The sequence below is a fragment of the Aquarana catesbeiana genome, linkage group LG12 (assembly GCF_042186555.1).
Source record: "Aquarana catesbeiana isolate 2022-GZ linkage group LG12, ASM4218655v1, whole genome shotgun sequence".
In the NCBI taxonomy this organism is placed as follows: Eukaryota; Metazoa; Chordata; class Amphibia; order Anura; family Ranidae; genus Aquarana; species Aquarana catesbeiana.
Window position 1 is genome coordinate 122,794,020 of NC_133335.1, and position 17,555 is coordinate 122,811,574.

Below are 17,555 nucleotides of genomic sequence, written 5' to 3' on the forward strand. Positions count from 1 at the left end.
GGTTTCACCTCAGTCTGTTCAGGAGCTCAGTGATGCCCTGGTCCAGATCTGGGAGGAAATACCCCAGGACACCATCCGTCTCATGCAGAGCGGACATTGTCAGGCATGTGTAGAAAGCAAACATACAAAGTACTTAGTACCATTTTGAATTGCTGCAATGAAATTTCAGCAAAATGGACTAGCCTGCTGCATCATTTTTTCACTTTGATTTTTGGCAGTCTTTGAGTTCAGCCATTTGTATGTAGGTTGATAATTTTAAATTCCATCAGACTATATGGCATCCTTTTGGTTCCTAACACAATACCCAGTCCAAATCCGTATACATATCCAGCATTTTTCCCCTATTGAGATCTGATGTGTTTTCAAAGTGTTCCTTTTAGTTTTTTTTTTTTTCCGAGCAGTGCATGTGTGTATAATGCCGTGTACATACGGCCGGACTTCCCGACAGAAAAAGTCCGATGGACATTCCGACCGTGTGTATGCCCCATCTGACTTTTTCTGTCGGCATTTCCGATGGACTCCGATATAGAACATGTTCTAAATCTTTCCGTCGGAAATGCCGACGGAGTTTAGCTCATTGGCAAGTCTGGCCATGAGTACGCGGCATTAGTATACTATTTCAAAAAGCCACCATGCTGACACTTGACGATCAGGCTGTCACTTTTGTGACTACCTTTTCTAAAGAATATCAGGTTGTGGACATCAAGAGAAATCTGCCTGTTCTGTATTTTGACAAACTAGTTTTCTGTATTGTGGAAAGGCTGGCTTTAAATTCTCAATGTCATGCACCCACGTTGGGTACCCTTCTATTCCCCCCCCTTATGTGGGTTGTACAACCCGGCTTTTAGAAACCAGTATAGGGGAACATCTCTAACTCCCATAATCTACATGCTAAGCTTATTTCCAATGCTTTTGAAACCCTTTTAAAAATAACAGAGGTGATGGAGGTAGTCTTTTCTTGTATTGAGAGGGATGGACTCAAGAGAAAGATCATTTTGCCCCTGTACAAATTGGTAAGGCCTCATCTGGAATATGCAGTTCAGTTTTGGGCACCAGTTCTTACAGATTTCAGGGAACTGGAAAGAGTGCAGAGAAGGGCATGGAGGAGCTCAGCTATAAGGAAAGATTAGAGAAACTGAATTTATTCCCTCTTGAGAAGAAAAGATTAAGGGGGGATATGATCAATTTGTACAAATACAGAAGTTGTCCATATAGTGAACTTGGTGTTATTCACTTTAACCACTTGCCGACCACCTAGCGCAGATTTACTGCGGCAGAATGGCACGGGCAACCAAAATCACATATCCGATGTGGGGACACATCACTTACAAAAACACTAAACGCACATAACTGCAGCGTTCGCAGAGTCAGGCCTGATCCCTGCGATTGCTAACAGTTTTTTTGGTAGCGTTTTGATAGTCGCTAACAGTCAGCAGCTTTTTTACCTGTGAGTCTCACTAGTGTACCACTAAATTTAGAGCCCAAAATGGCAAATCGAAGGTACACTAGTGAAGACGCCTACATGTTTCTGAGCATGACAGATAGTGAAGAGGAAGTCGCTCATTATGGTTTCCGAATTTAAGCTCTTTCTGGGCCTTTCCCTCAACATGGGCATAACTAAAAAGTGTGAGTTGCGGTCATATTGGTCCACTGACCCAATTTACCATATTCCCTTGTTCTCTGCCTCCATGACCAGGGCACGATACGAGCAGATCTTGCGGTTCATGCACTTCAATGATGATCTCTGTCGACCTCATGGAGACCCTGGATACGATTGGCTCTACAAAATTCGGCCCTCGTAAACCACTTCAACCAACGTTTTGCAGACTTGTTTACTACCCATCAAGTTGTCTGTGTTGATGAGTCTCTGATTAAGTTTTCTGGCCGTTTGTCATTCAAACAGTACCTTCCCAGCAAGCGTGCCAGATACGGGGTCAAGATGTATAAGCTCTGTGACAGGGCCACAGGCTATACATGTAGTCTTATGGTTTACGAGGGAAAAAGATAGCCACGTAGAGCTGACAAACTGCTCTGACTACATAGGAAGCGCTAGCAAGATTGTGTGGGACTTGGTGTCACCCTTATTCGGAAAGGAGTTCCACTTTTATGTGGACAATTATTACACGAGCATGCCACTTTTTAGTCACTAATTTGATCAGCAGATTGGAGCATGTGGCACAGTGCGACCTAATCGCCAGGGCTTTCCCCAGCGGCTTGTAGATTCCCGTCTTAGGCTGGGGGAGAGAGCCTGCTTCAGGTGTAATAACTTGCTCGCTATGAAGTGGAGGGATAATAAGAATGTTTTTGTTCTTACCTCCCTTCATGTAGACACGACTGTCCAAATTACTACAGCGACTGGTGTTGTGGAGAAACCCCTCTGTGTCCACGAATATAACCAAAATATGGGAGGGGTGGACCTCAACGACCAGTTGTTGGCGCCGTACCTAATTGCCCGTAAGGCCAGACACTGGTACAAGAAAGTGTGTATTTCAATTGGCTTTGCTGAACGCTCATGTGCTATACAGAGCTTCAGGATGGATTGGATCCTTCCTTAAATTCCAGGAAGAGATCTTCAGAGCCCTTCTGTTTCCAGACGGTGCCCCACCTCACCTTCCCCAATCAAATGCAGTAAGCCGGCTGCATGAGAGGCATTTTCTTTATGTCCTCCTGAGTTCCCCTACCCAACGAACCCCCAAAAATGTGTCTGCAGCAAGCGTGGATATAGGCGTGACACCCGCTATTATTGTCCCTCCTGTCCTGACAATCCTGGTCTTTGCATTGGTGAATGTTTTGAACGCTACCATACACTAGTTGAGTATTAGCGTAGGGTACAGCACTGCACAGACTAGGCACACTTTCACAGGGTCTCCCAAGATGCCATCGCATTTTGAGAGACCTGAACCTGGAACCAATTACAAGTTACAAAAAAAAAAAAGTAAAAAAACACAAATATAAAATAAACCAAAAGTAGTTGTCGTTTTATTGCTCTCTCTTGTTCTGCTCTTTTTTACTGTATTCTATTCTGCAATGTTTTATTGTTTTATAATGTTTGCTTTATAGGTATGCAATTTTTTTTATATTTTACCGTTAACCATTTTTTTGTTTTCAGGTATGCCATTCAGCTGCAGAGCGGAATCTATTTATCTCGACAGCAACAGTGTTTGCTCCCACGATACATAAAGCCGTGACTCCAGCGCTGTCGGAGGTGATTTCACCACCACAGTTATAAAAAAAAAAAAAAAAAGCATATATGCTTTTATGGGGCCAGCAGGGGGTGGAGGAGCAATTTGCTCCTACCTTTTTGGGGCGGATGCCCCCATGCTTCGGCATATATAAACGGTACATGTATGCCCATCATTAGAAGTGGGTGGATGAAGGGAGGTATTCTAATGGTGGGCATACCCACCGATCAATCCTTTTTTTTTTTTTTTTTTTCTTTCAGCCCACAGGCTGCATGAAGAAAAAGTTTGCAATATATGCCCAACAAGGACCAGCAACGTACTTGTATGTTGCTGGACTTTGAGTGATTATGCCAGAATGATACCTGCAGGTTTAGGTATCATAAGATAGAAAATAGATGCGCAACCCACAAGTAAAAAAACTAATGTGATCATATGACACTAAGGAAAGGGAATAAGTGCACCCTAATACTCTAATTGTGACAAGTGAATAAATGGAATATTGTGAATGTTCGGATGAATCTCAAATAGCCTCTATCTGCATACACAAATAAGCATAAACAAAAACGTGCTGAAGCAAATAAGTGCTAAAACAAATAAGGGAGCTCCAGTGTTGGCAAAGACACAAAAAAGGTCCATAGCGCATTAGGTACAGTTCATATGGAAAGGGGTTATTCTGATGAAGAGCCCCAATTTATCTTTTTCAGCATATGGTCCCACCAGATGGTCAGGGAATGAAAGAAAAGGGAGGCCAGGTGGCTGCTTACCGGAACTGTAGGACCCCTATTACAGAGGTCTGATAGGCGCAAACAGAAATGAGCGGTCAGTCACAGGTGGCAAATTCAAAGGTCCATCCAGATCCTCTCATCCACCCGCATGCCAGACTTCAATACATTCCACAGGACCCACATTCCGTAGGTGGAAATGGAAAAGGAGGGCTTCATGGTGCATTATGTTTTAAAAATATAGGTTTATTGCAGCACTGCATACAAACATGGGTAAAGAGCAGGCACTTCAGCGCAGAAAGAAAAAAACAGCCGAGGCTCACGCCAGTCGGCTGATGCCCGGTGACGTCAAATCTAGCTCCTGATAAAACTGAGTATTCCTTTTTTTTATTTATTTTTTTTTTTTTAAGTGCAGCACCATTACACATGTATTTGTAATGATTGCATTTCATTTTTTTTTTTTTTTTTTTTTTGCACTGATTGGGGTAGCGCGGATTGCCACATTATACATTAGGTATCATCTTGGTATCATTCTTTTCAGCCAGTGGTCGGCTTTCATGTAAAAGCAATCCTAGCTGCTAACTAGCCTCTAGAGTGGGAGGGAATGCCCCCCCCACCGTCCATGTTTTTCTCTGGCTCTCCTGTCCCAACAGGGAACCTGAGAATGCAGCCGGTGATTCGGCCAGCTGACCATAGAGCTGATCGGAGACCAGAATGGCTCCAATCATCTCTATGGCCTAAAACCGGAAGCTACAAGCATTTTATGACTTGGATTTCGCCGGATGTAAACAGCGCCATTGGGAAAGCATTTTATCATACCGATCTTGGTGTGGTCAGATGCTTTGAGGGCAGAGGAGAGATCTAGGGTCTAATAGACCCCAATTTTTTCAAGAGTACCTGTCACTACCTATTGCTCATCATAGGGAATATTTACATTCCCTGAGATAAAAATGATTTTAAAAAAATGAAAGGAACAGTTTAAAAATAAGATAAAGCAAAAAAAAAAATACCCCTGTCCGACCCCCTCCCCTGCTCTCGCGCAAAAGCGAACGCAAGCGTCGGTCTGGCGTCAAATGTAAACAGCAATTGCACCATGCATGTGAGGTATCATTGCAAAGATCAGATCGAGGGCAGTAATTTTAGCAGTAGACCTCCTCTGTAAATCCTAAAGTGGTAACCCGTAAAGGCTTTTAAAAATGTATTTAGTTTGTCGTCACTGCACGTTTGTGCGCAGTTTTATAGCATGTTGTGTTTGGTATCCATGTACTCGGCCTAAGATCATCATTTTTTTTTTATTTCATCAAACATTTGGGCAATATAGTGTGTTTTGGTGCATTCAAATTTAAAGTGTGTTTTTTCCCAAAAAGCGCTTGAAAAATCGCTGCGCAAATACTGTGTGGGGAAAAAAAAAAATAAAACTCCCACTATTTATTTTAATCTGTAGGGCCTTTGCTTCAAAAAAAAAAAAATGTTTGGGGGTTCAAAGTAATTTTCTTGCAAAAAAAAAAAAAAAAAAAAACTTTTTCATGTAAACAAAGTGTCAAAAAAGGCTTTGTCTTCAAGTGGTTAGAGTGGGTGATGTATGACATAAGCTTCTAAATGTTGTGCATAAAATTCCAGGACTGTTCAAACCCGTCTCTTCTCCCCCCCCCCCCCCCCATTTTGGAAAGTAGACACCCCCCAAGCTATTTGCTGAGAGGCATGTCGAGTCCATGGAATATTTTATATTGTGACACAAGTTGCGGGAAAGACTTTTTTTTTTTTTTTTTTTTGCACAAAGTTGTCACTTAATGATATATTGCTCAAACATGCCATGGGAATATGTGAAATTACACCCCAAAATACATTCTGTTGCTTCTCCTGAGTACGGGGATACCACATGTGTGACTTTTTGGAAGCCTAGCCGCATGCGGTACCTCAAAAACCAAGCACCGCCTTCAGGCTTTCTAAGGGTGTAAATTTTTTATTTCACTCTTCACTGCCTATCAGTTTCGGAGGCCATGGAATGCCCAGATGGCACAAACCTCCTGTCTTCATTTTCAAAAACAAATGAGAGCTGCAAAATACTCACCATGCCTCTCAGCAAATAGCTTGGGGTGTCTACTTTCCAAAATGGAGTCATTTGGGGGGTTTTTGTGCTATCTTGGCATTTTATGGCCTTTGAAACTGATAGGTAGTGAGGAGTGAAATTAAAAATTTACGCCCTTCGAAATCCTGAAGGCGGTGATTGGTTTTCGGGGCTCCGTATGCAGCTAGGCTCCCAAAAAGTCTCACACGTGGTATCCCCGTACTCAGGAGAAGCAGCAGAATGTATTTTGGGGTGTAATTCCACATATGCCCATGGCATGTTTGAGCAATATATCATTCAGTGACCGCTTTGTGCAAAAAAGTTAGTCATATTCCTGCAACTTGTGGCAAAATATAAAATATTCCATGGACTCAACAGGCCTCTCAGCAAATGGCTTGGGGCGTCTACTTTCCAAAAATGGGTCATTTGGGGGGGGGGCGGGGCGGTTTGTGCCATCTTGGCATTTTATGGCCTTCAAAACTGTGATCGATAGTGAGGAGTGAAATCAAAAATTTACGAACTTAGAAATCCTGAAGGCGGTGCTTGGGTTTCGGGGCCCCGTACGCGGCTAGGCTCCCAAAAAGTCCCACACATGTGGTATCCTCATACTCAGGAGAAGCAGCTAAATGTATTTTGAGGTGCAATTTCACATATAACAATGGCATGTGTGAGCAATATATCATTTAGTGACAACATTTTTGTAATTTTTTTTTTTTTTCATTACTCAATCACTTGGGACAAAAAAATTAATATTTAATGGGCTCAACATGCCTCTCAGCAATTTCCTTGGGGTGTCTACTTTCCAAAATTGGGTCATTTTGGGGGGGTTTTGTACTGCCCTGCCATTTTAGCACCTCAAGAAATGACATGGGCAGTCATAAACTAAAAGCTGTGTAAATTCCAGAAAATGTACCCTAGTTTGTAGACGCTATAACTTTTTCGCAAACCAATAAATATACGCTTATTGACTTTTTTTTTTTTTTCTTTTTTTTTTTTTTTTTACCAAAGACGTGGCCGAATACATCTTGGCCTAAATGTATTACTAAAATTGTGTTTATTGGATTTTTTTTTTTGTTTTTTTTTTTTATAACAAAAAGTAGAAAATATAATTTTTCTCAAAATTTTCAGTCTTTTTCCGTTTATAGCGCAAAAAATAAACGCAGAGGTGATCAAATACCATCAAAAGAAAGCTCTATTTGTAGGGAAAAAAAGGACATAAATTTCATTTGGGTACAGCATTGCATGACTGTGCAATTAGCAGTTAAAGGGACGCAGTGCCAAATTGTAAAAAGTGCTCTGGCCAGGAAGGGGGTAAATCCTTCCGGGGCTGAAGTAGTTAAGGTCATCACAGAGGACAAGGGGGCACTCATTAAGTTTTTTTTTTTTTTTTTTTTTTTTTTTTTTAGAGGGGAAAAAAAGATTTCATCTCCAAAAGGAGACCGGTTTCTTCACAGTAAGAGCTGTGAAAGTGTCGAATAGACTCCCTCCAGAGGTGGTTCTGGCAAGCTCAGTAGATTGCTTTAAAAAAAGGTCCTGGATTCTTTCCCAAATGTACATAATATAACTGGGTACTGACCTTTTTATAGGTAAAATTACTCCAGGGAAAATCTGTTTGCCTCTTGGGGGATCAGGAAGGAATTTCTTTCCCCTGCATCATGCTTTGCTGGGGTTTTTGCCTTCCTCTGGATCGGTTTGGTGGATATTTTAGGTTGCGGGCCAGGGTCCTGCAGGGGTTAAACCTCGGGTGGCATCTGGAGTTGCAACTCTTCTCTATTGAGATCCATTTGTTCCCCTCTTTTCCATTTGGATACTATTTAGTCTTTGGTTGACTTTCTGCTTTTGTTTTTAAGATGTGCACTTTTGTTTGCATGTGGGGTGTTTTTTTAATTTTTTTTTTTTACTTTTCACATCCTGGTTTGCAATCAGGTTTATGCTGCAGCAGAGGTAAAATATTCTACCTTCTCTTTCAAGCCAGGTAGTGCTTATATATTCTGTTCTTAACCACTTGCTGACCGCGCACTGTACATATACTGCAACAGTGCGTGCCGGCATACAGAATCACATGGGGGTGTGTGCTGTCAGTATGTTTAAACAGTTTTATATTAATGAAAATAAGCAAGGATCTATAATTAAGGAGATTCCCAACTTATTTCCACAAAATAACTCGTTTATTTGCGCTAACCTGAATACAGAAGTGTGAAAATATATATTTATATTTTACTTTAAAAAAAAAATCCGCGCAGAATATTAAAATATAACTGGTGACAGAATATGGATCAAAATTTCAATAATATGGATAACACAGATAAGGAAACAGCCAAAAGTAATTACTGATCAAAAGGTGCAGATTTTGACACGTGACCTCTGTCCAACAGATATGGGAAGCTCAAATTTCCTTTACAGCACATGGACAAACTTTGATATACCATGCACAGAATTGGTGATTTAACCAAGACTTATATTTTAGGTAAAGATACATTTTCAATAAACTTTATTTTTAATCGTACATCATAACTAAACCATTTTACTAGACTGAAATCGACTTCAGTGAGATTATACATGGTAAAACAATAGTTCCGCGCTTAGGAGGAGAAAAAAGGAACTGCAGCCCCCCGACACAGAATATCACCTAAGTGAAATTCTAATCAGACAGAATTCTATAATGAGGGAATTGGCGCTGTTCAACCACATATGCACTGGATAATGATCATAAATATGTGTAAAAATTTTATATATATATATATATATATATATATATATATATATATATATATAATATAAGTGTAAAATGTGAGGAAAAAAGAGCTATATATATGTGGAATGCTCTTACAGCAATGTATTATACATTAAAGTGCAGTGTGCTATAACATATGTACTCTAATACATCAATAAAAATCTAAACAATCCAAACTGTGATAAAAAACAAGTGGGGAAAATCCAATCTAAACCACTCCGGTAAAGTGTCCAGCTTTAGTGTGTAAACTGTCCAATTCATAAACAAAGTGATGATAAAAAACAGTGTCCCAAAAAAATTTTTCCCCCTTCGTCTTTCAGGACAGCCACCATGAGAGATAGTCTCCTCCTCTTCCTCTAGGAAACACTGCGCCAGCCCATAAATTCTTACTTCCCCCTGCCAGTCCTCAGTATTAGTGTTTCCTCCGGTGGGGAGACACTGTGCAAGGAACCTGGCCACTCAGTCAGGGTGACTATGGCTGTTTTTATTTTTTTGGAGCCTATAATGGAAGCAGGGGCTTCATAGGGGCTTGAGGGGGGACTTACCCCTCGTTCTGTTGCCACCACTTCCTAGCCGAGCGCGGCTTCAGGCTGTGGGGGCTCCCTATCGCGGCCACAGGGCTGCAGCATGCAGGCGTTCGCCTTTCCTGTGTACTATACAGACCGCTCTCTTTTTTTCTTTTTGGAACTAGGCGGGCCGGATGACGGGCGACGTCATTTCTGGCGGAAGGGCAAATGCTTGTCTTTGACCCGCGGCTTCCGGTTCCGGGTCGCGGCGCTGATAGGGAAGCCAGGCACAGGCTGGAGACGAGTCTGGGATGCGCACAGGCAGCGTAGGACTCGGTAGTAGCAACCACCTGCAAAGTCATGTCGGAAGCAGATGCTCAGCCAACGGACACTACCTCCAGCCTTCCTAAGGTAAGAGTGCCCTGGGGAAGAGTACTCTTTATCTAGGATTGTCCCTCCATGTATAGTTCCTGTCATGGGGGGGCAGACACCCTGGGTGGTCAGGGGGAGGGAGGCTCAGATCCCCACATATTAAGGAGGGTCTAGTGCACTCCCAGGGTTGTATCCTTGTTTTTTTTTAAAAAAAAAAAAGTGACAAAATGTTTTTTTCTTTCATGTATTTCAGAAAGCTACAGAGAAGTCTAGGTCTACACATAGCTCTAAGAGGTGTGCCTCTTGCAAAGACACATTAGGAGAAGCATGGACAAAGGTCTTGTGTAGGGAGTGCATAGACTCCCTTGTTAAGGAGAGGGACTCTGAACAGGAGTCAGGACTTGCAGCCTCGGTTAAGGAGCTTTCGTCCACCTTTTCTTCATTTAAAGCCTTATTTGAAAGGTTTCAGCCTCCCATTAGTCCAGCTCCCCAGGATACAACCCCGCCTCAGGCTCAGGGCTCTGCTCCTGCCCAACCTGCAACTTCAGTTAGGGCAGAGGAAGCTCCAGGGCCCTCCGGAGTGGAACAAAGACAACCAGACAGTTCCTCCTCCGATTCCCAGGATGGTTCTGAGGGGGAGGACCAGGACGGGGAGTCCAGGAAATCCTCCAGATATAAATTATCCCTGGAAGAGGTAGAGGACCTCTTAGGGGCTATTTATACAACCCTCGGTATTCAGGAGGACAGGAAACCCCTGACCCTTCATGACCAAATGTACAAAGGCTTGGGGGAACAAAGGAGGAAAGTTTTTCCAGTACATGAGGTACTGGTTGAAACTATTAAAAAGGAGTGCCAGGATCCCGAAAGGAAGCCCTTTTTTTCTAGATCCTTAAAGAGGAGATTTCCGTTCTCGGATGATCCTACATCTATCTGGAATAAAAATCCCAAGTTAGATGCCGCCTTCTCCCAGGTTTCCAGACACACAGACCTGGCATTTGAGGACATGGGGGCCCTGGTGGATGTCATGGATAAGAGAATAGACTCTCCTCAAAAAGACTTGGGATTCAACAATTGGTAACTTAAAACCTGAGTTGGCTGTCACAGTAGTGGCTCGCAATCTGGAGCACTGGCTCTCTAAGATTCAAGAGCATATTGAAGCTGGAACGGCAAAAGAAACCATTCTGTCTTCTTTCCCTACGATTCTGCGAGGTATTGCCTACATAGCTGATGCCTCGGCAGAGTCAGTACGTATGTCGGCCAGATCAGCGGCTCTGGCCAATTCGGCCAGGAGAGCCCTCTGGCTAAAAACTTGGCCGGGCGATAGCGCCTCTAAAGTCAAATTGTGCGGCATACCATTAACGGGAGACCTTCTCTTTGGCCCAGGGTTAGAGACCGTCTTGGACCGCACAGCAGACAGGAAGAAATCCTTCCCGGTTAAGCGGAAAACCCCTGCACATACAAAGAAGGGGTTTCGTCCGCAAAAGCGTAAAGAAACTCCAAAGCCGGAAGGGCAAAAGAAATTTTGGGGTCAGAAAGGCAAGGGCAGGGGAGGGGCGATTTTTCGCCCTCCTGAACAGCCCTGTAAAAGTCAATGACTCCCCAACCAGGGTGGGGGGAAGACTGGGGGCCTTCCTCCCACAGTGGGAGGCAATATCCCCCAATCGCTTTATCCTAGGGATTATAAGAAGGGGGTACCATATCGAATTCGCAAATCCTCCTCCACGGAGATTTCTTGTCACGCACCTACCCAGGTGTACGGCAAAAGCCGAGGCTCTGTTGGAAGCATTAAGAGATCTGGTAGATCAAAATGTGGTTCTCAGAGTTCCAAAGGCCGAGGAGGGAGAGGGTTTCTATTCACACATTTTCGTAGTGAAGAAACCCACAGGGAAATTCAGACTGATTCTGAATCTAAAGCCCCTGAACAGGTCAGTGACATACAGGAGATTCCGTATGGAAACAATTTTCACAGTCAGAGCCCTGTTGCCCCGCAACTGCTTTATGGTATCTCTGGACCTAAAGGATGCGTATCTACACGTTCCTATAACAGAAGCCTCGCAGAGGTTTCTTCGGCTAGCGGTAGATGTAGGTGGAACAACGGTACATCTACAGTTTCAGGCGCTGCCTTTCGGGCTATCCTCCTCGCCCCGCATTTTCACCAAGGTCTTGGCGGAGGTGATGGCTTTTCTTCGGCTCCAGGGTATATCAGTGATGGCATACCTGGACGACCTGCTCCTATTTGCAGCTTGTCCACTGCAGTTAGTAAGAGATCTAGAACTAACAAAGAGGGTTCTTACAGGTCTAGGGTGGCTAATGAACTTGGAGAAATCCAGTTTGATTCCTTCTCAGCGCATCACGTACTTAGGCTATCTGTTGGACTCAACGCTACTGAGAGTGTTTCTTCCAGCAGAAAAAGTAAAAAAACTGGACAGGGCAGTGGCTGTTCTCCAGTGCAGCAGTCAGGTCTCCATAAGAATTCTGATGTCGGTCCTAGGACTATTAACCGCTACCCTCCCAGCAGTGCAATGGGCAGGTCTGCACTTTCGTCCCTTACAGTCCTTTGTCCTAAGGGTGTGGGATCACAGTCAGAAAGATCTGGACACCTTGGTACAGGTTCCACCCCAAGTAAAGAGATCCCTCTGGTGGTGGAGGAGGGTCTCAAACTTGTCGCAGGGTCGTCTGTGGTTCATCCCAGTTTCTCAGGTGGTAACCACAGACGCAAGCGGCAAGGGTTGGGGGGCGCATCTGGGTTCCCTTTTAGCACAGGGCACCTGGGAGGGCGACGAACTAAGAAGGTCGTCCAATTGGAAGGAGCTGAGGGCAATCGGGCTAGCACTCAGGTTCTTCAAAGAGGAGCTACAGGGCCACCATGTGCAGGTGCGGTCGGACAACTCGTCCGCCGTGGCCTATGTAAACAAACAGGGCGGCACAAGAAGCGGAGTCCTGTCGGCCTTAGCATCAGGCATTCTGAACTGGGCCGAGACTCACACTCTCTCACTCTCAGCAGTCTTCCTGAGAGGAGAAAAGAATGTGATAGCAGATTTTCTCAGCCGAACCAAACAGAGAGGGCGATTGGATCCTCAACCAGGAGGTTTTCAATCTCATTTCAGAGAAATGGGGTCCTCCAGAAGTAGATCTGTTCGCGTCAAGAAGCAACGCGAAAGCCCCTTGTTTTTTCTCCCTAAACAGAGGGGAGGGAGCGCGAGGGGTCGACGCATTGATCCAGAACTGGCATTTCAGAATCTGCTATGCCTTCCCGCCCCCAGCGTTATTACCGGCAGTTCTCAGGAAGTTCCAGATGGAAAACACGTCCCTGATTCTAGTAGCACCACATTGGCCAAAGAGGGCTTGGTTCTCAGTACTCAAGCAGCTAGCGGTCGAACCTCCCTTATTCCTGCCACCTCGAGAGGATCTCCTCTCACAGGGCCCAGTCCTCTGTCCACAGGTTCACCAATGGCAGTTAGCGGCCTGGCTACTGAGGAGGGTATGCTAAGAGCTAGAGGTTTTTCTGAGAAATTAATCTCCACCCTCCTCAACAGCAGGAAAAAGGAAACACGCCAGATTTATAAAAAGGTCTGGGTACGTTTCAATGAATGGTGTGCAGAAGGCTCCTTTGCGGTACACAGTCCAACAACGGTGTTGGAATTCCTTCAGTGCGGGGCAGATAGGGGTTTATCCAGAAGTACCCTTAAAGGTCAGGTGTCAGCACTCAGTGCTTATTTAGAAAAGCATCTGGCCACCAACCCTTGGGTGGTCAGATTCTTTAAGGCTCTGTCTAGACAAAGACCGGTTCAGGGCCCTCCCTTTCCCAAGTGGGACCTATCTTTAGTGTTACAGGGCCTGACGGGAACCCCCTTTGAACCTTTAGAGGAATGTCTACTAAAGGATCTTACGTTAAAAACAGTTTTTTTGGTAGCAGTGACTACTGCCAGGAGAGTCAGTGAGATTGAGGCCTTATCGGTTAGACCTCCTTTTTGCGTTATTTTTTCAGATCGGATCATCTTCAAGACTGATCCAGCATTTTTACCTAAGGTGGCTTCTGGTTTCCACAGAAGTCAGGAGGTAGTTCTACCCTCATTTTGTCCCAACCCCTCGGGGGAAAGGGAATTAAAATTTCATTCTTTGGATGTAAGGAGATGTATCCTTAAGTACCTAGAGCTGACCAAGAGGTTTAGAAAGTCAGACTCTTTGTTTTGTTTTCTGGGGCCAGAAAAGGATGCAAAGCGTCTCAACGCACTATTGCCAGATGGCTCAGAGTAACCATTGGCCAGGCCTATACATTAGCAGGGAAAGAAATCCCAATGGGTATAAGGGCACACTCTACCAGAGCTATGGCAGCTTCTCAGGCAGAAAAGGCTGGAGCACCGCCAGAGCAAATATGCAGGGCTGCAACATGGTCCAGCTATTCCACTTTCGTAAAGCACTACAGAGTGGACCTGGTGTCGGCTAGTGAGCAAGCCTTTGGGCGAAAGGTATTGCAAGCTGTAGTCCCACCCTAACTGGTAAGTGCTCGTTCATCCTCTCATGGTGGCTGTCCTGAAAGACGAAGGGGGAAAATTGGAGTTGCGTACCGGTAACGTCTTTTCCAGTAGTCTTTCAGGACAGCCCTAGTTACCCACCCGAGATTTTTGGGTGTCTTATAAAAGACCAGAATGCAGCATGATAATGATATGGGATAGTATGTTATTAATGTGTTCTTGTGTCTCCCCAGCTTACCGGAGGTAATCTTGGAATATACTGAGGTCTGGCAGGGGGAAGTAAGAATTTATGGGCTGGCGCAGTGTTTCCTAGAGGAAGAGGAGGAGACTATCTCTCATGGTGGCTGTCCTGAAAGACTACTGGAAAAGACGTTACCGGTAGGTAACTCTAATTTTTTTTAAAAACTGATGTGTCCCTTCAATAAAATGGCAATATTCTTGATGTGGCAAGTGCTCCCCATCTTCCAATGCACCTAATGTACTTTAAACATACACCCCTCAATAAAATATATATATATATATTTTGTTTTTTTAATGTTAAAATCAAACCAGGAATATTGTAAAAGTACATAAACAAAAATATGTAAAATTATTATATATAATTAAGAAGGCATATAGAGGTCGGCCGATATTTGTTGTCTTTTAAGAAATCGTCATCGGCCAATTCACGGCTGCTACACTATACCCGGTCCGCAGGGCCCCGCTCCCCCTATAGGAGCATGAGAAATTAACCCTTCACCCATGCTGCCGGCCCCTATAGAGAAGAGGAGAGTTTCACTAGCACCGCACACCCCCCCCTGGTATGCTGTAGCAGAGGAAGAAGGCATCATTAGTGTGTCACAAGCCCGAGCCTCAACCGCCTGTCTGACTAGTAACCCCCCCCCCCAGCAGGTGATCATGGCCAGCACTAGCTAGCTCCTCTTCCTTCCCTGCTGAGGCAGAGTTGCTATTTTGTGATTGGCCGGTCAGCTCATCAGCGTGCATCTGCATGTACCTACTAGCCCTATCAGGTGCATGCAGATAGATACTATAAAGCAGCATGGATGGAGGGCAAGTCACAAATGTAATGTGTGCTGCCTGCAGACTTTAAAGTGGATGTAAACCCACTGTCCTTTGTATACTACTGCCATAGTGCCTCCTGCATGTATCCCTATCTGTTGTATGTTACCCCCAATCTGTAAAAGGCGGAGGCTGTCTGTTGAGGCTTTGTGGACTAGATCACTCAGGTGCCTCAGCTGGAGCGATTTACAGTGCCTATCGCTGGTCACAACAGTAAAAAAGCTGTTCCAGATTTTACATTATCCTGTGATCACTATGACCAGTCATAGCAATTACATAATACCCAGATACTGGTAACTGTAATCCACTGCGTCTGATGGACATGGGGAGCGTGCTGCACGACCAATCGTGATGTGTGCTCCTAACCCAGAAGAGGCTCAGTCACATATGTGGCTGTGCCTGCCGTGCTGCCCTGCTGCAGTAAATCTGCATGAGTGGGGTAACAAGTGGTTAAACACTACGCAGATTTTATACTACTATGTAATGTTGACATTTCTTTTTTTATATGGATGTTGGATTTAATTCTGCAATTATGTGTGTATATATATATATATATATATATATATATATATATATATATATATATATATATATATATATATATATATATATATATATATATATATATATATATATATATATATATTAAAATAAAAAAAAATTTTTTTTTCTCTAGATACTCTGTTGATATCCCTCTTGACAAAGCTGTGGTGAACAAGGATGTTTTCAGGGACCCAGCTCTGAAACGGAAAGCCAGAAGGGAGGCCAAAGTAAAATTTGAGGAAAGGTTAGTATTAGAAAAATATTGATGCCGCTTACATAAAATTTATTTAGTTTTAGCCTGGGTTCACATTATTGCGATGCGGGAACTAGCGCAATTCCAGTGCTGGTTCCAGAGTCGCATCTCCCTTGTGGGCAGTTTACACTGCCCTTTGCGAACCCCTGTGGGTTTACCTTTTTCGTGCAAATCCAGTGTGAGTTCAGCCATACAACTGTGTGGCTGAAGTCGCATTGCACAGCAATGCGGTGCGAATCACATGCAATGTCTGTGTTCGCAATAATGTCAACCCAGGCATAGTGATTAATTATTCCTGACATTCAAGCATGATTGCTGCAAAACAAGTTCTGTTCAGTGTAAACAGCATATTTTATATAGTTTTTGCCATATTATTCCATTGCACAGAGCAGGTAAGTATAGATATGTATGTTGCCTTTTACAATCCCCTTATCCACAACACCTTCCTGTAGAAATTGAAGAACTGAGGAAGAATCGGCCTGTGCCCTGTTAGAATCTGCCAACCAAAGATTAAGTTATCTCTAGGGCTGAAACAACTAATCGATCAACAACTAATCGATTATGAAAATAGTAATCAATTTAATAATCGGCCAGTAACATAACAGAGTTAAAAATAAAAAACTAAAATGAGCCCTTTATAATACAAAAAGAGCAAATAATTGCTACTGTAACTATTCTTTTTTCAGCTGCTGCATATTTGGAAAGGGTCAGGGACTTTTTTTTTTTTTAACACAAAACGGTGCTTTTTTGGTTCAATATACTTCAATGGAGAAGCTGCAGAAAAACATGTGATGCGTTTTTGCAGCAACTTGTGTTTTTTAATCTGCCCAACAACAAATTGTCAAAAAAAAAAAAAAAATACAAAATCATGTGCGCAAAAAGCACTGCAGAAACGGATCAAAAGCAAATTGCATAGGTGTGTACTGAGCCTTATGCTGGCCACATGGATCAATTTTGAGACAAGAATATTCATAAGAAAAATCTTTGTACATTTGCTGAAAGAGAATTTTTCATTTCATGAAATTTTCACTTGTTTTTAAGTGAATGTAACTTCTGAACGAAAACCACATACACTGTCTGAAAATTCCTTTGACCAAGAAGTTTTCTATTTCCAAATTTTCCCATCACTGTGGTTGAAAATGAACGTCGATTTGACTCCACTAACGATTAGAAAATTGAACGAACGTTCTTAAAATGACATTTTTTTTGAAGGAAGACATTGTTTTTTAAATAAAAAAAATTTGATCTTGGAGTCTGATATTTATCAGATTCACCCTTTAATATACTGTTAGAGGATATATACTGTCTCTCCTCTAATAGTATATACAGTATATCTCTTCTGTCTGTTATTCTAAGAGTGGATTAGAGATTTTGCTCCCTAACCATATAGTTGGTTATTTAAATTTACTACTGCATAGAGATATTTAAGAATAAATTGCCTTTTTTTTAAACTTTACATATTAACTAAATTATACACCACACTTTTTTTAAAGGTTATTAATTGAAATAATAATCGGCCAACTAATCGATTATGAAAATAATCGTTAGTTGCAGCCCTAGTTATCTCCACACTTTTTGCTAAATGGCTCTTATAACCAGCTTACAGCTCTGAATTAACCACTTACCAGCCGAGTCGTACCC

The 17,555-nt window shown here is 43.0% G+C and overlaps 1 protein-coding gene across 3 annotated transcripts in view; it reads left to right on the plus strand.

Annotated features, from left to right (window-relative positions):
- The window catches only part of RPL27 (ribosomal protein L27), a 66,802-nt gene that overhangs the window by 26,755 nt on the left and 22,492 nt on the right, over positions 1-17,555 (plus strand). For 2 of the 3 annotated variants that reach the window (XM_073608313.1, XM_073608312.1), the window contains exon 4: positions 15,795-15,905. In XM_073608313.1, the coding sequence (XP_073464414.1) occupies positions 15,795-15,905 (111 nt within the window). Of the gene's footprint in view, positions 1-14,292; positions 14,438-15,794; positions 15,906-17,555 lie in introns of all 3 variants that reach the window. The other variant, XR_012236927.1, reaches the window with a different exon arrangement.